Source organism: Corvus hawaiiensis, chromosome 13, assembly GCF_020740725.1.
Source record: "Corvus hawaiiensis isolate bCorHaw1 chromosome 13, bCorHaw1.pri.cur, whole genome shotgun sequence".
Classification (NCBI taxonomy): domain Eukaryota; kingdom Metazoa; phylum Chordata; class Aves; order Passeriformes; family Corvidae; genus Corvus; species Corvus hawaiiensis.
In genome coordinates, this window is record NC_063225.1 from 14,907,183 (window position 1) to 14,930,775 (window position 23,593).

Below are 23,593 nucleotides of genomic sequence, written 5' to 3' on the forward strand. Positions count from 1 at the left end.
GCCCTCCACTGACTGCAGCCATTAGTGGGGCACTGGTCACTTTAGACCAGGGGGCTCAGGCTCTGGTCTGTGTGCTCCTTCACCCTCTCACCTTTCCAGGCTAAGTCTATCAGAGTTCAGTATTTTTTCTTCAGCAGTACGTTGCAATACAGGAAATGTTATTGATGAACTGCTCCCAAAATTCGTGTTATCTATTGGAAAATCATACAGAGAATATATGAACTACTGCTCTGTAGATGCATTTAATGAACTACAGGTGATAAAAGCGAAATTTTCTTTCTAATAAAAAGTAAAGTATAAAAGTGCTTTTTGCCTCTATTCAGTACTATGATTTATCAATTTTCTTTCCTGATATTATTTGTTTACAACTATATCCCTCTACATCCTCTTTCCAAAGTACACCCATTTCTTTACTTTGAAATTTTTTTCAACAATTTGTTATAAGCAGATATTTTGTAAATTTCTTTATTTTGATTAGAATTACCCTGATGCCTTAAGAGGCCTCCTAGAAATGGAGACTAGACAGGAGTAAGGGAATAAAAGTAGGTGTTTATTTGAAAGGCCTTCAAAGGTACTCCCTGGGGAGCCAGAGGCTACTGCCAAGATGGATCCCAAGATGGACGACAGGTCACGAGTTCTTCACACTTTTATAGGTTTGGTTCACTTGCATATCAGGGTTAATTCTCCAATTAAAGCTTCAGCTTAATGATGTAATTCCCCTCAGCTTACCCCCCTTAGAGGCTCTTTGGTTTATTCTTTTTGGGCCTAGGACAGTCTAGGTCCTTGCAGAGCAGGCCCAGAGATGCTTTGTTATGTCTACCTAGCACAAGAGAGCAGAAGTTAACAGGCTACAAGAAACTTCAGAGTAACACGCTAAGCAGTACAGAATTTGAAAAATATAAAAGTTAAAACCTAAGGCATCAACTCAATGATGTTTTAATATAAGATTGTAAAATTGTTTCACAACTTCAGTATCTGAACTTAAAGACGATATTACCCAACGTAAGATTAATTTAAAGACACAGATCAAATAGATGTTGATAGAACTAGAAACTAAAACACCAAAGTATTGAAACAGTCCCACTGAGCCACAAACAAATGCAAAGTCTTTCAAAGGTAAGTGCATGCAATACCTAGTGATCATTGGTATTATAGTTCACTCCATTATCAAGAAACAGGCAGCCCTTTAAAACATATTTATAAAGCTACTCATCCTTAAGCATTTCATTAATATAGGAAGAAAAAGGGAGGATGTCTAAAAATACATGCAAAATTAATCAACAAATGTGTTCTGTGAGCTTTGGCTTATTTGGAATATGATCCACTGAAAAATACTGGTCAAAAAAGAACATTGTGCATGCACAATGCACTACCACAAAATACAAGCTTGACTTTTATGTGCTTGCCCTTTTGTTTCCTGTTCCTTCAAATAAATCAACTATGTTACCAGTAAAAGCATCAATTCTTTAATAAACAAGACAACTGTTTTACTACTATAGCAAGTTCATTATTGTCTGAAATATACCCTTAAGTATCTATTTAAGTAAAACAATTTGTCGGTCAATTTAGAATCTTTTCAGTGCTACTCTTGAATGTTTTATCACTAGTTATTCTAATAACACTTTCTATGCGTCCTTCAAAATCAAAACTGTTAAAAAAAAAAAGACACTAAAAGAACCCCACTAAAATCAATCAACATTGTAGCAAAAGTTTTACTTTAGTTGTGCCTCACGTTTTAAAGCCAATAAACATAAGACCAAAAACCAAAAAATCAGTCTGAAACACGACAGGATGGCAGTAAAGTGACTTTTTTTTCTACTGTCATCCTCCTAAAGACATATGTAAATGATCCCTATTGCTGCTCTTTCATTAAAGAAAGATTTATAAAAAGCCTCTGATTAAATGCCTGTATTATATTTTTGAAAAAATTTCTAGTGGTTTCCTGACAATGGTCTACTGACCTCTCTTAACACCCAAAGGAAACACTAGAAAAAACCCAGTAAAAGAGAGAGAGAGACTAATGAGAAGTTTCCACTGTTACCTGAAGCACGTGAACTAAAAATGTGGCTGCTTTTTTGGGATCTGGATTTGGTAGGTGTGTGAATAGAAGTCTCACCAAGTCCTGATAAAGAACCTGTACTCTGCTTCAACTCCAAACCAGAAAGTTCTGTCAGACTAGATGGTACTGGGAGATAGAGCTGCTTATTATGCACCAAAGGACTTAATACTCTTTGGTCTCCCACACAGGGAACAAAACCAAACTGCAGACTTACCCTTACTCCATCAGTGGTAAAATATCCCTAAAAATCAACCCGTTCTGAATGGCTGCTGGCCTCCATTTTTTACCAGAATGGATAAAGAGTTGCCATGATAACTAAATTGATTGTCTACTCACACCAATCACAGGCAAGCAGCAGCAACATGGAAAGAAATGTTGTTTCAAGTCTCTACCAGTCCTCACCACAGTTAGCAGCGATATCACCAATATCTTTCTTTGCAAAACCAAGAGTACACAAGCCCAACAGAAAAAACTCTCTCTTAATATCACAGATCTAAATTAGAAATGAATTTTATCTAAATATATTAAAACATTAAACATCCAATAAAATGTTACATTAGAGAACTGTGTGGATATTGAAGGAATGTACAGTAGGGCACTTGACAGTTTGTGGCTTTGTAGGCAGAAGAACAAAATGCTCTTCCATGAGGGGGAAAAATAAGGATGAAAAAAGCCAAGCAGTGGTATATAGTGGGTTCAGAACATGATGCAACAGTAATTACATTGAATTACTGTAGCCAAGTAGGAAACAATGTCACTCTTATATTTTCTAACTATGATACAATCTTTCCTTACTTTTGAAATAATAAAAGAGATACAAAAGACCAACAAACCAAACCCTATCAAATGTTACCTTGTCTTCCTGAGTAGTTTTTTTCCAGATCATGCTGCAGAAGTCTATTGTGGAAAGATGACTGTTCTTTATTTATTCTGAATTCAAACTGTAACACAACATTATAGAGAAATGTTAAAGTTTTCAAAGGCAAATAACGTCTTTACACAGACAAACACAACCTTAGTAATAATAGCAGTTCTCAGGAATTTCTACAAAGAAATAATTTCTCCAGTAAAAGGTATATTCATTCCTTTAAGATACTACAACTAAAAGCTTCACTGTTGAAAACCAAAGTGAAAATATGGAAGTTACCAGCCTATTCATATGCAGGTGACTAAATAAACAAAAAACAAACCCCACCCTGTAAGGAATACTGCAGTTACAGGAGAAAAAGAGGCACAGATGGAAGAACAAGAAATCATATATATATAGAGAGAGAAAGAGAGAGAGAGAGAGGGAGAGATGTTAAGCTTATGGCAGGCTATAGTACAAAACCCCCTGGTTTTATTTTATATGTCTTGAATAGGATGAAATAAATTAACAAAATAGTATCAGATACATTAGGTAAGTCAACAGATGAGTACTGAAAACGTAATTCCTATTTGAAAGCATATCAATTTGCCTTGTCATACCACTACATTAATTAACATAACTGTCCCAGAAAAGATTATAATTACTGGTTTGGTTTTTTCTGGTATTGATGAGGTCTGGATGACCAGCTGGAGACCACAATTATTAACCTGCAAGTTGGAAGAAAATGAAATTAAATGCTACATTTCTCAAAGATATCAATACAATAGTTGATTGCAATATTGATATTGTGTATCAATACAATTGCTTTTTAAACAATAGAGCTATTTTCAACAGCAAAATCTGCCAAGAAAGGAACTATTTTGCAAAATTTTATGAAGAATACATGACAGCTCTAAGTAACATTCAATTTTAGTTTTAAAAAATCACACTGGTTTTAGTTTTAAAAATACTCTGAAAGCATGACTTCCATGGGGATACAACTCTCATTATGAAGAAAACAAGTGTTTACATTTAAATATGCCCTGCATTTTCAAAAGGCAAAACATGCTGGTCTTTTAGCTGGATTTATGTGAAAAAACAGAAACGTCTCACAGGAACACTGAGCCAAACGGCTCATCCATGCACCGCCCAGCACAGCACAAATGATGTCGGGGGAGCTGCCACCCGCCCGGCATCCCCGGCCCCGGCAGCACCTACCGCTGCGGGCGCGGCCCGCGGGCCCCGGCCGGTGCGGCCCTTGCTGGGCACCATGGCCCGCTGCCCCTCGGCTGCGCACGGCTCCGCGCAACCCCTCAGCTCCTCCGCTCCGCGCAGTCCCGCGACCCCTCAGAGCCCCGCGGCCCCAAACAACCCCACGGGCCCGCGCCGCCACCGCCCTTTCGGAAATGGCTCCGCTGTTACCGCGGCGACCGCGGCTTCCGCCCCGCCCGCCGGCTGGGGCGGTGCCGAGGGGCGGGAGACCGTGAGGGGGCGGGAAACCGTGAGGGGACGGATGGATGGAGGGATGGATAGTTGGTTGTCCCGCTGTGCCCGGTGTCATCCCCACCCCGTCGCCCCATGGTAAAAGACACTATTACGATTGTATTTTTCTGAATTCTACATGCTGGTGGCTGTGTGTGAAAAACCGTGTGAGGGCAAGAAGCTGGACAGTTCCTGACGTGCCTCGGGAAGTTGCCTTCTGTGGGCACAGACTGGTCACAAAATATGACAATCGCTGAGGGCAGCGCCTCAGCCTTTGCCAGCTCCTGGTGTTGATCCCTCAGCAGCTCCTGGAGCCCATGAGCTCCACTGATGCATAGTGGATGTTTTTAAATGCACACATCAAGAAGAGAACAAAATGTGGCTGTCAGTATATGGAAGGGCTGTGAATCGCCTCATGGTGTCTTCCCCAGTCAGAATCATGGAATCATCAAGGTTGGAAGAGACCTTTAAGATCATCAAATCCTAATGTCAACCCAGAACTGCCACTGTAACCCTTAAAACACAAGCCACATGACCCAGCACAGACCCAGATGCCTCTTAAACACTTCCCTAAGCAATCTATTCCAATGCCTGGCCACACAAACAAATAAATATTCCAGATTTAGCTTTTTGTACTGTCATTTTATTTTCTATCTGCTGAAATGCTGAAAGAAGAATAATGTAATGACAGCACAATTTGTGAGCAATGCAAAATATGTGTTTTTTTGGTTGTTTGGTTTGTTGTTTTTTGGGGTTCTTATTATGGTATGTAAACAATGCTGTACCAACAATAAACGCACCATAAGAAATCTGTGCAGATTTTGGTTGTGCAGCTGAGGTTCACAGGTTTATGATGTTTACTGGGTACCAATGAACCATGGGTTTCCCTCTAAGGGACTTGTCTACGTTAATTCATTTAGTTTTAAGTTCTGCTATGGTTACAAATACTGCTTTATCTCTGCTGGAATTTAAGCATTATTGAGCATTGTTATATTAAAAGGAAAATAAAACAAAACAAACAAATCCAAAAAACATTAGTCTGGTAATTTCAATGCAGATCTAATCATCACAGTGTTTGAAATGACATCAGTCTTCATCTGGCCAAAGGCCAGTTCTGTGCTTTGAAAAGTTTTCACTGGTAAAAGAAATAAATGGATCTAGTGTCCTTTTCTATAAAATCAAGCTCCCTTAACCTTGACAGAAGGATACATCAGATAAACTGAAATGTCTCTCTCAAACATCATTTGGGCTAGCTGTAGCACAAAATAGTTCTTTGCTCATACTCATGTCCTTGTTCCTGCCCAGGGAGGCAAACAACTTCCATGAACTCATACAAAATCAGACCCACAGTCCCTGTCCGTATTCTCTCCTAGAATGCGTAATTTGTGTTTGTATTTCTGTGTCCACTGAAATAAATAGCAAAGTGATGCCCCACCCAAGACATATTACCAAATGTTTCATTAGCAGAGAACTAGAGATTTGGATAGTGATGCTTGTAAGCATATTTCATAAACAAAATATTTTATTGCTTAAGGCACATTTAAAAATCAGCCAAAGCCTGAGGCAGGGCAGTCTCAGAATGTGTTCATGCCAGCAAACTGACTCATGAGGACTGTTTGCCACAGTGATGAGAATAACTGGCCCTGAGTGCAGTCTTGCTTTTTGTCCATCCAAATTTTTAAGAAGAAAATATTGAAGCAATACAGACAAAAACAAGGATGCCACAAATGAAGTTGTGACTTAAAGATCATTTAGCAGATTGGGCAAGGCCAGTATTGAAAAAAAAGATCTTCCTTGAGTGAAGAATGAGTATTTACACGGTAAATTGAAAAGCTTTTGATTGTAATAATTAGCACGTGAATGTAAATTTCACTTTAGTAGCTGAAACAGTCCACTGAAATATAGTGCAATAATCTTAAATTCAAAATAATCACCGCCTAAGTGTTCCAGGAAAAGAGCCTCTATTTTAATTAGTTCTTAAAGGGAAATGTCTTTATTCTGTGTAATGTTCTGTGTAGTTATGCAGAACTATAGAGAGATTCCTCTACAAAACCAACATGTATTCAATCGTGTCCTTGTTCACTCGTGTGTCTTATTTCCAAATCTCATCCTCGTCATTTAAACCACACTTACCCCAGAGAAACCTTCCTGACTTTCATAAGACGCAACGCTCTGGTCAGGGAGCAGCGGCGCAGCCCCAAGGCTGTACCAGGAGAAGCTGAGACGCTGCTTTCCGGTGAGGAGCCCGTTGTTTTCTGATGAAACAAAAGCAGTCCCTATTCAGCCGTCAAGGAGAAGGACTCTTCAGCAGCCCAGCTGGCCCGGGGGCGGCATGGCTGGAGGAGGGTCAGACTCTCCCGTTGCCGTGCGGGCGCGCCGGGGGAGTGGAGCTGGGAGTGCCGCCCCAGCGGGAGGGGAAAGGGGGGGACAGGAGGGGAGGCGGCCGGGCGGCTGTCGCAACCCGGGGCATCGCTGGTGTTGCGGCAGGCTGAGCCCGACCGGGAGAGCCATGGCCCAGCCGCAGCCGGCCGAGCCAGAGGCCGCGGCCCCCGGGCCGGACCTGCCGGCTGGGAGCGGCCCCGTGCAGATCCGAGTGGCTGTCCAGGCGGCCGCCGAGGAGGACGAGGAGGACGAGGATGAGGAGGAGGGCGGCGGAGCGCCGTGCCCCAGCTGCAGCGAGGAGGACTCGGGGCGGTGCGGGCGCTCCAGGTGAGCCCCCGGGCAGGGGGTCCAGCGGCGGGGACGCTGTGCGGGCGGGGCTGTGCGGAGCGAGCAGCGGGGCCGCCGCGGACACCTCCGGAACGCAGCGGGCCCGGCTGATGCAACGCCGGGGGCGGGTGGGAGATGCTGGAAACCCTCCAGCGGGGACACCCGGCGGCCGGGAGGGAGCTGCCCGCCGCACCGATGGCTCCGTCCGGGCTGCGCCCCACCCGCCCCCGACGGGTCTGCCGGGGCCCAGGGCCGGAGTCCCCCACGGAGAGAAGCGCCGGGCTGTGATGCCTCCGACATTTCCAATCCACTGCCTTTTACAGAAGGAGTTTGAGGGTTAGTTGTAGCTGTGTTTTGGAGTTTTGTGTTCGGGTTTGGTGGTTTGGGTTTTTTCCTCTTTTTGTCCGTTTGGTTTTTAGTGCGTAGACCCGTGGATATCCACTTAATTATCTGAGACATGGACAAACAGACTCGTTCTATAAGCTTAGAAACAAGACATGAAATCAAGACCAGCTGAAATGCAGAAGAAACTACCACTTTATACTCTACATTTTACTGTTCGATAACACAAATAGTGTTGTCTTCATTCAGCAATATATTGTAGGAATGTTGGCTTGGTGGCCTGAAACAGTTTTGATGCCTATCAGAATCTCTTACTTGTAAAAGGAACATCCAGGATTTTTGTGCCAGAAAACTGCAGAGAGACAAAGCTCTACTAGTTGTAGTTCATCCTGTGGTTTGTACTGAAGCTGCAGATGGAGTCATAAATTGTCACATAAAGATTTAGGTACAGTAGCAAGAAGTTCAGTATTCTGTTTGAACATTTACTGTTTCTAGTTGATTCTCTAACTTCATACCTAGCACTGACTCAGAATGAACTGCAATGTATCATTTTAAATTACAGAGGGGCAGTAGGGGAGTGGGAAATTTTCTCTAGCTACCAAAATTGTCAACTATGGACTACAGAAACAGTTGAGTGTGGCTAGGAGCAGTTAAGGTGTTTAAACTGAGTCAGCTTAGTTACTCCACAATCATATGCGACTGTTGTAGTTTTATAAATATGAGCAGCAGTCTACAGTATTGCATTCCAATTATTGATTTTTAAAATTCAGGGTATTATTTACATTTGTTATCTATCATAGTATTACTTGTGAAGACCTTCTAGCCCTGGCCTAGACTAGAAAAAAAGAGTGGTTATTTTTTCAAGCTTTGAAAGAAAATAGCTACTCTTCAATGTCACTTATTTAATCCTCTGTAGTAGGTGCTGTCTTCAAAAATGTTTGCTGACAGTGTTGATGTATATTCAATTCTTGTGGAAGTTGCCTTTTTGTAAATGGCCTCTTCCTGATCCAGGAAAGGCCAGAGGTTTCACCGTGGAGAGAACTCTAAAGGCTCCGCAGCAAAAGTAGGTGAATGGTGTTTACACACGCTTTTGCCATTTACATATAACCTTACCTAAGGATTTGCTTTTTGGGAATGCAGCATCTGACAGGAAATTATTTACAAAAATTTGGAAAATTATTAGGGATGATCTAAAACTGCTGGGAATTAGCCATCTCACTCTCCAGCTGAAGCTTGCAGACAATTTGCCATCAGTAGGCAACCAGTACTCTATTTATGTTTTTGTTGACAAACTTGGACTGCCCTTGAATGATTGCACTCTTGGAACTTATAAATTAGATTTCACATAGTGCTTATTAATACAATACCTTATTCATTTGGAGACTCAGCTAAAAAATTTCAGAAGGTTAAACGCTATCCAAACAATATATAGTGAGTCTTGATATTTAAAATTCAAAATCTGCTCTCTCCGTAGAAATGTTTAGTTTCTTGTGTGACTAATAGCCAGATGAGTCACCATGTTAAAAGATTGTTTTTCATTCTGTTTTACAAGCATGTCATCACAAAGCTCTGAATAAAAAAATAAAGTTGTGAATAACTACTAGGATTTGGTTCTTTGTCAGTGTTAACTGAAATTATTTATCAACTACTTTTTTAACACAGTTCATGCCCTAGAGGTACTACCAGTTGATCATTAGAATGAATTAATATGCAGCTAGTTACACATTTCTGCATTTACTGTAGGTGCTATTTCCATACAGCATTTAGCGAGGGCTGTTGTAAAAGCCCATGAGATTTTGTAAAAGCTGACTTGTCTGCCAAACATAGAAATAGTGTATAGGTCAAATTGTGACCAATATTTGAGAGGTGAAATGAGGCCTGTTTTGCCCTGATTCAGTGTGTTAACGCTGTAGGTAGGGATGGTGCTGATCTCTGCAAATATGCAATTCATTTTTGTTGTTTTCCAAAGAATGACTCCCCTTTTTGTCTCCATGCAAATACCTGCAAATACCTGTGCTAATACATCCTCTAAAACAACTGCAAGCTCCACCCCGAATTGAAGGCAAGCTTTTTCTAGCAGAGTGTGGATATGTAAAAAGGCTGAAATGCTCCAAGTTTATTGTGCCCAGATTAATTATGAATTGGTAGTAAATGAAGTAGTAGGGTAAGATAATATCATGAATGAAAAATAAACACCATTGGTTTTTTCTTCCTTCTGAAACCAGCACCCATAGCTGGGCATTAGATATTTTTTACCATCCTAATCATAACTTCATCTATTATCCTCCACTTCTGGCTTTGCCAAATAACATAAATTCTTTGCCTTGCTCTCTCATTCTTGTCATTGCTTTGAATTGTACCCTATTAAATGCTAGGGAGAGTTTTAACAGGGAGACTTCTAGGATTGTGTGAGTATCCACATATACCTGATGTGTTGCTGTATCATCAGAAGAACCATAATAAGTAAATGCACTGTAAGCTTCAAAAGGCCAGGTCCCAGAGAACTGCTGTAACTTGTCCCAGCTGTGGGCACAGTCCCTGTGCTGAGCCCACTGACCTAAGTACTCTCTCCAGACGGCAGCACGGCCGCAGCACTGCGGTCACTGCCTCGATCCCCCCTGAACAGAACTGTCCAGGGCAGGGGTTCAGCAGGCTGTATCCTCCCTGCCAGATCAGCCTCACAGGACTCCAGTGGGATGCCTGCTCCCTTTCCTAAGGATTTCAAAGTTCTGCAAAAGCCACTTAAGACAATTTTAGGGAAATGCATGGCTCCTTCTTTTCATTGCTGAGGTACCTGGGAGACCAAACTAATACACGATTTACAAGGTCTAAGGGACTTAGTGGATGATTTTACTTTTTTAACAAAAACTTTCATGATGATCCCACTACAAAACTAGACCACTAACAGCTTGAAAAAATGAGTCTGACTTAAGATAGACCTGTCCATTATAGTCACCTGTAAATGGAAATTTCTATTTCAGCAACAAACATGTTGCTGTAACTGCACATGATAAAACGTTTATCTCAAATCCATGGCTGCAGTATTTTTTGGTGAATAGGATGCTCAACAGTGCTCCATTTTGCTCAGGCACCCCAACAATATGATGGGAGGGGAAGAGAATAAATGAGAATGATTTCATAGGAACCTGCATGAGTGCATATAGGCCTGTTCCTGAGGTACATGAGCTGGCAGGTTTGGCCTCTCTGGTTAACTGCAAATTATGTTACTCTGTCACTCTGGAAGTGACCTGTAAAAAGTGCAACAGTCCTGTCAGTCCTTAGTCCCTGGATACCAGCTCCTGCATTCATGCAGTGAAGAGGCTTAAGAAATCATGACTGCATCAAGTTGGAATATTCATTCTCTGGTATGTGACACTAGTCATGAAGCACATAAAGGTCAAGCCTCTGTCTAATAGCTTCATACTGAAAAATAAAACATTGTCACTGGAGGAATTTTGTATAGTACCAAGTGCCAGTGCACCTTCATTTCATGTTTTGGTGGAGAATTTGAGCTGGCAGAGCATTTTCAAGCCATTAGTGTAGATGTCTCATTGTCCTTTACTGAGATCAGCTTTTGGAATGAGCTCAGGAACTTGACTCCTTATGCTGACTGGAAAGCTGAGGCCTGCTGCCTCAGCAGGGTGGGTGATACCTGTCCAGCGCCCACATCTAAAGTCACTTGGAACCAGTATTATGGTTACACCCTTTCATTTTGAAAGGCTATGTGAATCCACTAATAGAAGAGAGAGATCTGTTGATAAAATGATTTAACTGTTTTCCAGTGGTGGGGAAAATGATGACGACTCTGACCAGAACTGGAAACCACCAGAAAAGGACCTGATCCAGAAGTTAATAGCACAGATTGAATATTACTTCTCAGATGAGAACCTTGAGAAAGATGCCTTCCTTCTGAAGCACGTGAGAAGAAATAAGATGGGCTATGTCAGTGTTAAACTCCTCACTTCTTTTAAGAAGGTAAGCTAATTTTTTAAGACTTGAAGTGTCTCATGCAAGCCTGATGAATCTAAAACCAGTAGAACAGATGAAAGTAACTTTTTATACAGGCAAGTGTACAGTCTTTCTCTTTACCTGCCTGGCTTTGCTATGATGGTAAGGTTTGTACTCATCCGGAACTTTAACTGCTGAACTCGTTGATGATGGGCTAGGGAAATCATTGGCTTAAAAGCATGCATGCTTTTGAATTACCATTCTTGGAGATAGGAGGACATTAGATAAAATTAATTTCCATGGCAACTACTCATGAATAGCTGGGTAATCCTGGTAAAATTATGTTCCTGTCTCTGAGAAGGGACAGTGAACCTGACCTTTGCAATTGTACAGAGAACCAAAAATGAAGAGTAGCATAAAGTACCTGGTAACTGAAGTCCCTTAAATTTAAGGTGAGTTTTATTCTCTTTTCTTTTTTGTCCCTTACATTAGAAAGACCTATGTAAATCTGTATGTAACCGATTTCTAGAATTACATTAGAAACACTTTGTCAAGATTCTAAATCTCACCATTTTTCAGAGTTATTCAGTGTAGAAGTTACGGCACTCTCAATTTCTTCAGACCATTTCAAACAGGTTATACCAGTAACAGATAAACTCTTTATAAACATTTAATTAAAATTGAAAAGTTTGGGGTGTTTTTTAGACTGAAATTTTTGAGGGAGGAAAGATCAGTTCAATACAAGGAAGTTCTAAACTTGACAAAACTTCTTGTTTGGAAAGTTTAACAAAATAACCTCCCTAGAACATGCATTTTGATCATGGTTCAGGCCTAGATGTGGAATGACCAAGCACTACTTGAGCAGGCTTTCAGATGTAGTAACGATTTCCAGTTTGAGCTTTAGTGCCAGTTCCTGTTTCCATTAGATTCAACAGAACATGAGCTTTACAGGAGCTCACTGACGCCCACTATAGCAGGAAAACTGTTTACTTTCTCACTAAGTCTGCTACATGAAACTTAAATCCCAGATTCTCTTTGTAGACTGAAGCCTGCATCTGCCTTAGAATTCTGTAATTAGTTTGATTGGGTTTGCTCAGTTATGGTGCTTAACCCGTGTCTGTCCCGAAGGTGAAACACCTTACCCGTGACTGGAGAACCACAGCCTATGCACTGAAGTACTCAAACACTCTGGAGCTCAATGATGATAACAAAAAGGTTCGAAGAAATACTCCAGTTCCAGTGTTTCCAAGTGAAAATGTCCCTACCAGGATGCTACTGGTATATGACATCCACATGATTTCTGAGCTGCAGACCCTTAACAAAGAAGAAAATGGATGCACGCAAGAAAGGATAATGGAGCATCTCCTCAAAGCCTTTGTAACTTTTGGTGTAATTTCATCAGTTCGTATTCTCAAGCCTGGCAGGGATCTCCCACCTGATATCAGGAGGGTCAGCAATCGGTACACCCAGCTGGGAACCCAGGAATGTGCAATTATAGAATTTGAAGAAGTAGAAGCTGCTGTACGCGCTCATGATTCCATGTGTGCTGAAAACAAAGAGACCGGCATGAAAGTTGTCTTAATAGGCATGAAACCACCAAAGAAAAAAGTTCCCAAAGACAAGAACCGTGATGAAGATACCAGCAAGAGCCTTAAGAAGACTCGATCCCTTAACAAAAGAGTTGAGGAACTTCAGTTTGTTGGTGATGAATCTTCAGCAAACAGCTCTTCTGACCCAGAGAGCAATCCTACATCACCGCTGTCAGGACGTAAATGTACTGCAACAAATACTAAGAGTAATTTGAGCCCCATCATCCACCCAAACAACCATTTGAGTCCTAATATGTCACCCAGATCAAGTCCTTGGAACAGTCCATCTTCACTAAGAAAAGTAACCAAAAAATCACCATTGGCTGAAGACAGCAAGCTTAACTCAAGCACTAGCCCTGAAATTCCAAGGAAATACACAGATTATTCCTCAGACAGCAGCATCACGCCTTCTGGGAGCCCCTGGGTACAGAGAAGAAAAGCCCAAACTCTGACACAAGAGAAGAGTCCTGTCAGCAGTCCCATGTTGGTTCGGAAAATACAAAATGCAGACGGTCTCCCTGTAGGGGTACTGCGGCTGCCTAAAGGTCCTGATGGCACCAAAGGATTCCACAAAGGTTGTGAAAGAAGGAAGGCTATGAAGGGTGAATAGACTGTTCTTTAAAATCAGTTTCACAAATCAGCCAACTGCTGGTGACCAAGCCTGGTGAAAAACTGTCGCTTGAGTGACTCAGTTAAGTCAGTATTTAATTTTAAAAGCTTTTGTATTTATATAGAGACTTTATCATTTGTATATTTGCATATTTTCTCCACAGAACAGATGAGGCTGGAAGGCATCTCTGGAGATTGCCCAGTCCACCTCCTTTGCTGAAGCCACAAGTCACTGATAGGTTTGAGTATCTGCAAGGACAGACTTCCCAGCCTGTCTGGGTGATGTGTTCCCATGTTCAACCACCCACACAGTACCAGTGTGTGCCCCTTTTCCTGTTACTGGGTATCACTGAGAAGTGCCTGGCTCCATCTTCTTAACTTCTTCTCATCAGATATTTAAAAACCTTGATGAGATCCTCCCCAGAGCCGTCTCCACTCCAATCTAACCAGCGCCCACTCCCTAGGCCTCACAGGAGGGACGTGCCAGCCTTTTAATCAGCTGAACCACTTAGCTAATGCAGGGCCCTTACCTGCATCCATTCTTTTTAATGTATTATTTTGAAACACCTAAATATTCAAGCAGGCATATAAATCATTGATGTAAGTACATTATTTGCCAAGCTAGGACTCTGAGGAGCAGTGTGTACCTACAGTTTAGTGGTTGTATTATGAAAAGCTATGGAATGTTCCCAGTCTCATCATAAGGAACTGAGATTTTGAAGACTTCTCTGTTTGCCTCAGAAGGAACTGAGAAACCAATGCCACAGTGAGCAGTTGCTCTCACATACATCACCAAAGCAGTATTGCTTGAGAGGACCAGTATGTATTTTCACGTGACATGAGTAAAGACTCTGAGGACTGGAGACCACTCTGTAAGTGTTCCCCCATATAATCACATGGAAATAAAAATAATAACTCTAGATCTATTTTGTTTACTTCAAAAATAAGTTGAGCTGCACATGAATAGATAACTTAACTTTCATACCACATGAAATTCTAGCAGCGGTTACTCAAAATTTCCATTGCATTCAGGGAAAAAATGTCCACTGCCCCATTAATGATGGTTAATTCTGTGGTGATGCTTCACTCTGTGTGTCAGAGTCATTTTTATACAATATTAAAAACTAAACAGTGGTTATGTCACTGCTAACTCAGAATTTAACAAGCAGGCTCAACAAGAAGTGCTTAAATTAAAATTAACTATAATGCTATGTGAAGTCAAAAAAGGAAACTGCAGTTTTACTTACAAAAGTTAAATTCTGGAAAACTAGCCCAGGGACAGTATGAGGGTTTCATGTTGCAATGGTCAGCTTGGGAACTGTGCATGACAAAGGTCTCATCAGATGGTGATTCTTCATTCCGAAAGTCCACATCCTGTCCAACTTCCTAAGTGTAACATTTCTGCTGTGTAGATAACTGCAGTAACACATAGTCAGACTCCTACATACAGAAATCCCAATTCTGTGTGCTGTTCTTCAGCCACCCACATACATTCCTGGTTCTTTTATTGCACACAAATGGAATCCTCCAGGCGACCTCCCGACTCCCATTACACAAACTGCAGCACGTGCACATTCACAGACTTTGCGAGCTCTCACTACCAGAACACACAGGCAGGTGTTTGGAGAGGGCACAGTGAACCCTGTGGCTGCCCAGGGCAGGGAGAGCCAGGGGCTGCCAGAGCAGCAGGGGAGAGGCTGGCAGGCAGCATGGCTGCTCCAGGGACTCACCCCACAGAATCCTGCTTCTCCTCTGTAGAGTTCAAACACACACATGCACACCTCCAAGTGGTGGTTTCAAAAACATGGAGCTTGTGGCTATTTTTATTGCTTATTTAACACAACAAACAGCAATTCTAAAAAGCATTTTAAGAATGAGACCACTTTGCCAAGCAGCTCAGTTACTGAAGGCATAAAAGATTCTTACCTGCCTACACACCACCAGTACCCAGGGCAGCAGCAGAAAGCCCCACATGCTAGTCAATCCACAGCACCTTCAGTCATACATGTACAGCAATAAAACCACATACAATACCTAATTCCTTGGGACAAATATTTCGTTCTCCCCAAGTTTGTTTCTGTCTTCACATTCAATCAACTGTTCAAAACCTGAAAACAATGCGTACCTAAAAACACACACCACACATTCAAACTGCTTGGCGGAATGCTGCCAACAGAGATATTTTAAACACCAATAACTCTGCCTTCATTTTGTTCCAGATCGCAAATGTTTATATTATGATGATGTATTTCAACTAAGTATTTTTTTAAATGTCATATCAGCTCAAGAGAAACAAGGTGACAACACATTTGGCATTTTAGTCACTGGTTGAGAGCCCTTCCCAACTACAAAAGAACATTTACTTCTGTCCCCACTAAAACGGGATGCATTCCAGTTGTCTTCATTTTGCACAGGCAGTTTATGGCTGGGTTTTAAACCCTGAGGTCTGAATAAAGCTGGGGACTTCAGTAAAAAAAGCTTATTAACTCAACTAATACACCCAAGCTATTTAGGACAACAGTTTGATTAATCAAACAGAGCTGGCTTCAGCTTACACCATTGTTCCCTTAGCTTTGATTTTACCGCACTTGAAGCAAAAATATAGTTGATTGATTCACAGGAAAGATCCCACATCTGTGATCGAGTCAGATTAAATGTTTTTGCAACCAGCTCATATTCTTGTGATAGATCAGTTGCAAAGACGCCTTTATCATCAGTCTGGAGTTAAATTGAAAGGAAAGAAATAAAACAATTTAAATTAGTTCCTCTATATCAAAAAGGTTTTTTTCTATACATACAGACCAGTTTTATCTTGCTGTCTCACATTTTATTCCACTGTTCTTTCATCTGTGCATAGTTATTTCATTCCTTATTTGTCCTATTTTCACTAAAAATGAATAAATTATTCAAAAATACAAGAAAATGTCTTAAAATGATGGCACGATTTATTAAGAAAATAGGATTTCCTACTAAAATTTCTAGAAAGATGGCTATCAAATGCTGCATATATTCAAGGTATGTCAGTATGTGCAGATCTCCTTATTCCTCTTTTCCCTTTCCCCAGATAAGCACAATGCTTAAAAAAAATTATATATATGTGTGTGTGTGTATACACACACACTCACTTGGACAATAATATGGATTATGGAGGTTAAACTAACAGGATAACAGTAAAACCCTGCCAATGGCAGCACAAGCACTTGGCACCTTCAATGCTTAAAGACCTTAATGAGCTATCAAGAGAATGCAGTAGCTCTCACCCAACACAATGAACACCCAGGTAAGCACTGGTGCACATGCAAGCACTGGACCTATGTGTTTTAAGAGAAACCTGCCAGTGTGCAAACAGCTATGTAGTTCATTGCTTATATAGCTGATCATCTTATCCTTCAGAAGAAAGGCCTTGCTTTACAATAGAACCAAGAGAAATACTAGCAGTTCTCATTTGAATTACAAGCATTTCTCAAGCAGAACATTATGATTTCCTAAAAGCAAAGGATTTGCTACAAGGTCAGAAATTTTAAGTCAGCTCTGATCCATAAACAGAGAAAGACTTCTACAACTTCACAAGTTTGGCCCTTTGCCTAAATACATGCTTAATAATCAAAACACTTACACAAAGCACTGCAGGATGGCCCATGCTGTACCAGTATCCAAAATGGTGCTTGTCACAGGAAGGCACTGTCTGAGATTTTATGTTTGATGTCATGCAAAATTCTAAGGGAAAAACACAAAAAGAAATGAGGACATACATCAGAACAAGAGACATGTTAATTAACTTAGAAAGGTTCTGAATAAAGATTAAAATCAACTACTGCTGTTTCCTTGGTTTTCTACACTTCTTTGGTAATTTCTTTTGAGAAAAGTTTGCTAATCAATTTCTTTGGAGTATAAAATACAGGGAGCTTGCAAACCAGGTACAGAACCACCACAGAGTCTTGCACAGTAATGACAAGTTATGATTTGGTTTTGCTTCTACCTGAGACCATCAACTGTTGTCTGCTACCACAAAGGTGTCAAAACCCCCAAAAATGTCACGAGTGTACCTTTATGGGCAAGCCTCATTGCCACGTTTGTCCAAGTCACCTCTGGTTGGAGACAAACTGTGTCACTAGATCAGCAGTACATATCCTGCTCTGATAGCCAGAGATCAAGTCACAGTAAATATTGTTTTCCTTACCAATAGGTATATGATTCTGCTGAACTAGTGACACTATCTCTTCTGAACCTGGTGCTGCAGAGTTCAGGAATGTTCCATGTCCAATTCTGTCAGGAGGCAGGCCCAGGAGAATCTTGGTCTCCTCTTCTTGATTTGGAACCTAGAGAGGATATATTTTACATTCTGTCAAGGCAGCACAAAGCAGCACATTATATAATTACAACGGACTTTCAGTTCTACTTTCACAGCATCTTTTATCCGAAAGAAAGTGTTAGTGAAATAGAAACAAGTACAAATACGCTGATGACATCCTATGTCCTGCTTAATTTCCTGAAAAAATAACTATCTTCAGATTTATTGGACTCCCTGGAGCAAACTCCAGCCACCATTTGAGCAGAAGCCCAACTCTTTCTACTGATACCACCAGAGCTAATAGAGCTCTTTGCTCATGAAACTGTGTAGATTTCACCATACATGATTCCTGATATAATACCAGGAAGAAAGCAGTGGAGCTCTTACAATGCTACTAATTTCAATTTCACATCCAAACCCACAATAGGTATAGTACAGAAAGCAATAATCTGGCTGTTCAGATTTAGAACAGAAGGTTGAAGATTTCTCCTTGTTTTCTTGTCTCTTGTCAAATGCCCCAAACCATTAATACTTTGGCCTGAGAAGTTCAAAATGCACAGTTTAGTTTCATCGAGATTTTCACAAAATGACAATTACAGAGAAGCATAAAAATAAAGACCTTTTACCTCAGAAAGATGCAGTGCCAGCTTTAGACCTGCATTTTTTGCTTCTGAGAGTGGTTCCAAAAAATCTTGACCATGTCCAGCCTGGAAAATAGGAATACATCACTGTTCCACAGCTTATTTGACAAAATCCCTGTCACTACCATAATTAAGAAGTCTAGCAATATCCAAATGCTACATTCAAATACAGTTACATTTAATTATTCCACTTTTCCCATTACTTCAGTTTGGAATGCAGCAAGTCAACCAACCCTCTGCCATATGGTTTAGACCAATGGATCAAACACCAGCAACTCAGACGATGCCTGAGACTTATAAGCCAATTGTCTTGATTTTGATACCTTTTACACAGCTACCACCTAGAGCTATTTCACTTGACAGCTTGACAGCAGTCCTCAAATACTTCTGTTTTCTTAATACACAATAAGCATTTGGTGCAGCTAAACAAAATTTAAACTATTGACAACTTGCCTCCATCCAGTTAATTTGACTGGGACAACTCAGATACAGACACTTCCCAGATAAACACTGCTTTTCAATGGTTCTTTCCTCAGTCACATACTAATCTAAGGATTCTTTGTTAGAGTATCTGCCCCTTATAGCAACAGGGATTAACCTGGAAGCAATCCGTTCCAGCTAGCCACAAGCATTGGACAAAAACATGTGAGAAAAAACTATGGTTAGAACCACCTGCAGCTACCCAACATTACAGATTTATCTTCAAGAATAGACCAAAAAACTGAAAAACTTACAGTGGGATCACCACTGAGGTCAAGTCCTACTACAACCCCATCACTGGAAAGCAGGAACTCTTCAGCAAGTTTAACAGTCTGCTTAGCAACTGCTGGGCCACTTCTTCTGTTTATTGCTATTAACAACCTGGGACAGAAATGCATGTATTAAACTATATACAAGCTGTAATATCAGGAGCTCAACAGATCTGATACCAACAAAAATGGCACTTCATATCCTTCATGGCCGAGTATAAAGAGTATTTGTATAGGAAACTGTTCTAGGAATGAAGGTACCAAAGTGCAGAGGGACATGAACAGGTAAGTAAGTTGGTCCATGACATGCAATAGCACACATGAAGGATGAAAATTCTTCAGCTTTCACAAATAAATCTAGTAAGGGTTGCTACTGAGGCCATAAAAGACAGGAGAGCAAACTGCCTCCAACCAACAACTCACACCTTCTGAAACGTCTCTGCTGGTTAGGACCAGCTCTTCTTTACAGCAGGCTGCTTGTACAGCTAATCAAACAAAACCTTTGCAATGAATCTAAGCTGTGAAAAAGGAGCCAATTCCATGAAAAACACTGCTTTTCCTGAAAATGTTGCAAAGAATGGACAGTCTTGGAGCTGAGAGGTTTTACGCAGATTCCTTCTTTAGCAGTAAAAAAGACATAAAAAGTCAGGTTTCTATATGAATTTCCTGTTTCCATTCCATGTAATCTGGTTTAAAAACAGTTTTCTTTCCTATACCGATGGCTTGTAAACCTCTCTGCAAACATAACCAAGCATCAGACTACACAAAACTTTGAAACAGAGGTATTTCACATGCTTTATTTACCTTACATCTATATCTAAGCCCTCTTCTTGACACTGCTTTATACCTTCAAGTATAGTTTCAACATACATCCTTTTGGTCATACCTGCAAACATATGCACATATTTGGAACAAACATATTTTAAATTATTTTTATTATATTGCAGAGCCAGCTCTCAAGTCTCCTAAGTTTCATGTTGCAGCTTTGATTTTAGACCATATAGTCTTCTAACCCATATAATTCTAATTCTATCTGTAAATATAGCTTTACTATGAAACAAACATTTGAACTAAACCTCCTCCTAAGCATCTGGAAAAATTCAAATGACTTTGTGTGAACCAGAGGATCGCAATAGGACTTCTGTGTTTCTACTAAACCACACCTAAAAGAAAAAAATGAAGTAACAAAAGTAAAATATAAATATATCAGCTATTAAAAATATTAGTAGACTCAGACATCATAATCAAGTGAATAACCCAATCTCGTGGGTACCAGATTTATGATGAACACATTTTTGTCCTCAAAAATCTAATAGGAAAGTGACATGCTTTTACATGGTTAAATATTAGCTTTCATATTTACAGTATATTTTTATTGAGACAACTAAATTTACTTTACTTGTTATTAACATAGTCTTTAACTAAGTTTTATAGTGCAAGAAGATCACAAATTAAAAACCAGAACAGACTGTACCTGTGGAATTTTCTTCTCTTGGAGTGCTTCTCAATTCTAGATACTTGACACCATCATCAGCAAATTCTTTAATGACATCTTTAGTTATCTGATTAAGTAACAGTGTATTCGATATCATGAAAGTGATACATGTAATTAGTTATATTTTTCTTTACAACTAAAAGACCCAGCTATTTTTTGTTGTGAAACACTTGCAATGTTTTCAGGCCCAATGTGTTTTTAGTGGTCCCCATGTCTGGAAATACTACCACGCAGAGGGCACTTTTCATTCCTTCAGGGATAGTGAAGAGAGTTCAGGTGTTTTACAATAATTATTCTGACCTTCTATTAAAAGGGACCATATATTGTTGATATTATTACTCGGAACCCAATGCTCTTAATCCAACTGATTGTGTGTATTGCTTGCTTGTTTTAAATGAACCTTTAATTAATTTACCAGTAAAATATCTTCGGTCCTAGTGGTAACCTGATAGATGATCTGAAACATCTGAAAACATCTAAAATAAAATTAAAAAAATTAATTGGAAAGACACTGAATGAGTATTAAAAAAAAAATTCTACATTTTGAAAACACCTATTCACTGGAGCCAACTAACCAGCTTGTAGTTTGAAATACAAAGACCATCTGAAGGGCAATTTCTGATTTTAGATGCTAACAAAGCATTCACAACAAAAGTTGTTATTACCACAAAGCTTTTTGAAGGAAAATGAAAACATGAAGTTTCGAAAAAAGGAAACCATTTGAGACAATTTCCTCTGAAAAGTGCTTGATGTAAGTAAAAAATTTCAATTCTTTAAAGAAGGAATTAATCAACAAGAGATTTCCTTTTAGTTTGCAAACACCTAAGAAATTATTCTGTAGATACAAATACTAAAAAAATCTATGAGATTATACTGTAAAACTTAAAAACGTATTTTTCTGCCATTAGTGTGTAAGGTCACACATTTCTGTTTTCAACTTAATTAAAAAACCCTCAGTAAATGTTCATTACACACACACATATACTCACTCATCTAAAGTTCTTTTCTTTCCTTTGTCAATCATAGTCATTCCATTCTGGATCTGAAGGTTTGGCTTCTGGGCCATAAGTTTCTTCATAGTAGCAGAACTGATACAGCCATTCAAATGAGCATGGAGTTCCTACAGAAATACAGAAACCCTATGGACTTGTGAAAAGGATGGCTTCTGCACCTTGTTTGTACTACTGTTCTCATATCCTACATCACTGTTTCCTCTGAGTTTGAAAATAACAGTTATCTGTGTTTTGGCTAATAATCCTTTCCTTAGGTTTCTGCAAGCACTGGTTCAACTGAGAACTGCCCTGTTTCTTTCCTCTCACTTGGTGGCTGCTGTTGGCACTGGTCTCTGTGGGAGCACAGCTAGCTCAGCAAAGAGCTCTCCAGACAGTTCTTGGGGGGGTGTGATCCCAGGTGAGGAGGAAGCCAACAGCCGCCTCAATATTAAGAAAAGTACAATAAGGATTCAAGAATTCTCCCCATCAGCTGCAAGTTAAATATACATGTCCACTGTTCAAAAAGAGCATCAGGTGTCTACTCACTCCCCTTCCTTTTGTTCATACTCTGAAGTTTAAACTCATGTCAGAAATGCAGCAAGACTGCCATGAACAGCAACTTCAGTAACTGCACTCCTTTGCCTGAGGCCTCTTTCTGCCTGATTTCCTACTGACATCCTGACTTTGGGCTCCAAACCTATGATCCTCAGCTCCATTCCTTACTTCTCCTTTGCTCCTTCTTGTCTCCTGGCTCCTGACGTACAGAATAGGTCTCTAGTGCCTTCACAACTCATTCAAAATGTATCTACAAAGCATCTACTTTGTTACCTAGCTCTCATCTCCCTGGACACATCCACTCTCAACAGGAAAAGAAAAATTCAATAGATACTTCAAGCTTTTCGTTGGAAAACATGTTGAAATTGTAACTCCAACTAAGCACCAAGACCTGCGGCTGCTTACAGCTTCTGGTGACTGAGCCAGATGTAGAGCGCTACAACTATCTTATATTTTTCACAGGCTTGCAATTGCCTCACAGAATTCTGTCAGACATTAAACACACACCCTGAAAAGCAACTTAGTGAAAAGGAGCACTGGAATGCAAGGATGGTGTGGTCTGAAGTGGGTTTGCCGGTGCCCCCGCGCACTGCCTGTACGAGCTCTGTGCTGGAGTACGTGCCCTCGGTGTTTGGCGAGTGCGGCACATGAACCCCGATAAATCCGCACGCACCCTTACGGACGGCTTGCACTGATATGCCAGAAGTAAGGCACACCCTTGGGACATGGGGAAAAAGCGTTATCTGAGCCAGACTTCTTGGCCAGACAGGGGGGAAACAGGACAGAAAGAGAAAATTAAGATCGCGCCCAACTGATTTAATTGCAATTAGATTAGTTGCTAGGGTCTGTAAACAAGCCGGACAGGCAAACACCCAACTGCATTTTGCGGTGGGATAAGGCCTTCAGAAAACGCGCGTTTGGGAAGAACTCCGAGACAGCAGCAGCGTCTGTCGCTCTGTTTGTCTGTAGCCCGAGCCCGGTGCCGCCAGAGGGGGGCCCGGGCCCGCCGCCCCCCGCCGCTCACCGCTTTGGGCAGCCGTCGGTAGAAGCGCAGCTCCCGCTCGCAGTCCCGCTCTGCCGCCATGGCGGCGCCTGTGCCGGAGGGGGCGGGACGAGCCGGGCTCGGCGGCGGCACCGCCCCGGCCCGGCCCCGGCCCCGGGCCCGCCCTCGGCCCCTGCACAGCGCGGGCCAGGGCCGGGGGCGGGGCCGCCGCTCCGCCCGCCCCGCTCCCTCCCTCCCGCCCCGCGCCAGCGCAGCGGGACCGAGCCCAGCCCACGACAGACA

At 41.1% G+C, this 23,593-nt stretch overlaps 3 protein-coding genes across 6 annotated transcripts in view; 1 reads left to right on the forward strand and 2 right to left on the reverse strand.

Annotated features, from left to right (window-relative positions):
- Positions 1-4,357, reverse strand: part of LRRC49 (leucine rich repeat containing 49) — a 42,442-nt gene extending 38,085 nt beyond the window's left edge. The window contains exons 1-4 of one of the 4 annotated variants that reach the window (XM_048318067.1): positions 4,125-4,357; positions 3,572-3,634; positions 2,913-3,000; positions 92-191 (exon numbers count right to left, since the gene is read on the reverse strand). In XM_048318067.1, the coding sequence (XP_048174024.1) occupies positions 92-191; positions 2,913-3,000; positions 3,572-3,634; positions 4,125-4,178 (305 nt within the window). In that variant the 5' untranslated portion in view covers positions 4,179-4,357. The remainder of the gene's footprint in view (positions 1-91; positions 192-2,912; positions 3,001-3,571; positions 3,635-4,124) is intronic. The other 3 variants (XM_048318071.1, XM_048318070.1, XM_048318069.1) reach the window with 3 other exon arrangements.
- A 2,463-nt stretch (positions 4,358-6,820) lies between these two features.
- LARP6 (La ribonucleoprotein 6, translational regulator) lies at positions 6,821-17,396 on the forward strand. The gene is made up of 3 exons (XM_048318073.1): positions 6,821-7,097; positions 11,222-11,414; positions 12,516-17,396. The coding sequence occupies exons 1-3, from the start codon at positions 6,898-6,900 to the stop codon at positions 13,584-13,586; spliced, it is 1,464 nt and encodes a 487-aa protein (XP_048174030.1). The 5' UTR covers positions 6,821-6,897; the 3' UTR covers positions 13,587-17,396.
- On the reverse strand, positions 15,374-23,437 carry ADAL (adenosine deaminase like). Its single transcript, XM_048318074.1, has 10 exons — positions 23,333-23,437; positions 21,751-21,881; positions 21,177-21,237; positions 20,741-20,828; positions 20,071-20,152; positions 19,252-19,378; positions 18,503-18,583; positions 17,766-17,904; positions 17,202-17,302; positions 15,374-16,303 (listed from the first exon to the last, which is right to left on the reverse strand). The coding sequence occupies exons 1-10, from the start codon at positions 23,390-23,392 to the stop codon at positions 16,112-16,114; spliced, it is 1,062 nt and encodes a 353-aa protein (XP_048174031.1). The 5' UTR covers positions 23,393-23,437; the 3' UTR covers positions 15,374-16,111.
- Between the last annotated feature and the right edge of the window lie 156 nt (positions 23,438-23,593).

What these genes read in the sequence shown, in the direction of transcription:
- ADAL (XM_048318074.1), bottom strand. Translation starts at nt 23,392, where the DNA reads ATGGCGGCAGAGCGGGACTGCGAGCGGGAGCTGCGCTTCTACCGACGG. An exon ending in ACCGACGGCTGCCCAAAGCG is followed by an intron (nt 21,882 to 23,332) that starts GTGAGCGGCGGG and finishes GTATTTCTGTAG; the next exon opens with GAACTCCATGCTCATTTGAA. An exon ending in GCCATCCTGCAGTGCTTTGT is followed by an intron (nt 16,304 to 17,201) that starts GTAAGTGTTTTG and finishes ATTTAACTCCAG; the next exon opens with ACTGATGATAAAGGCGTCTT.
- LARP6 (XM_048318073.1), top strand. Translation starts at nt 6,898, where the DNA reads ATGGCCCAGCCGCAGCCGGCCGAGCCAGAGGCCGCGGCCCCCGGGCCG. An exon ending in GGGCGGTGCGGGCGCTCCAG is followed by an intron (nt 7,098 to 11,221) that starts GTGAGCCCCCGG and finishes ACTGTTTTCCAG; the next exon opens with TGGTGGGGAAAATGATGACG. An exon ending in TCCTCACTTCTTTTAAGAAG is followed by an intron (nt 11,415 to 12,515) that starts GTAAGCTAATTT and finishes TCTGTCCCGAAG; the next exon opens with GTGAAACACCTTACCCGTGA.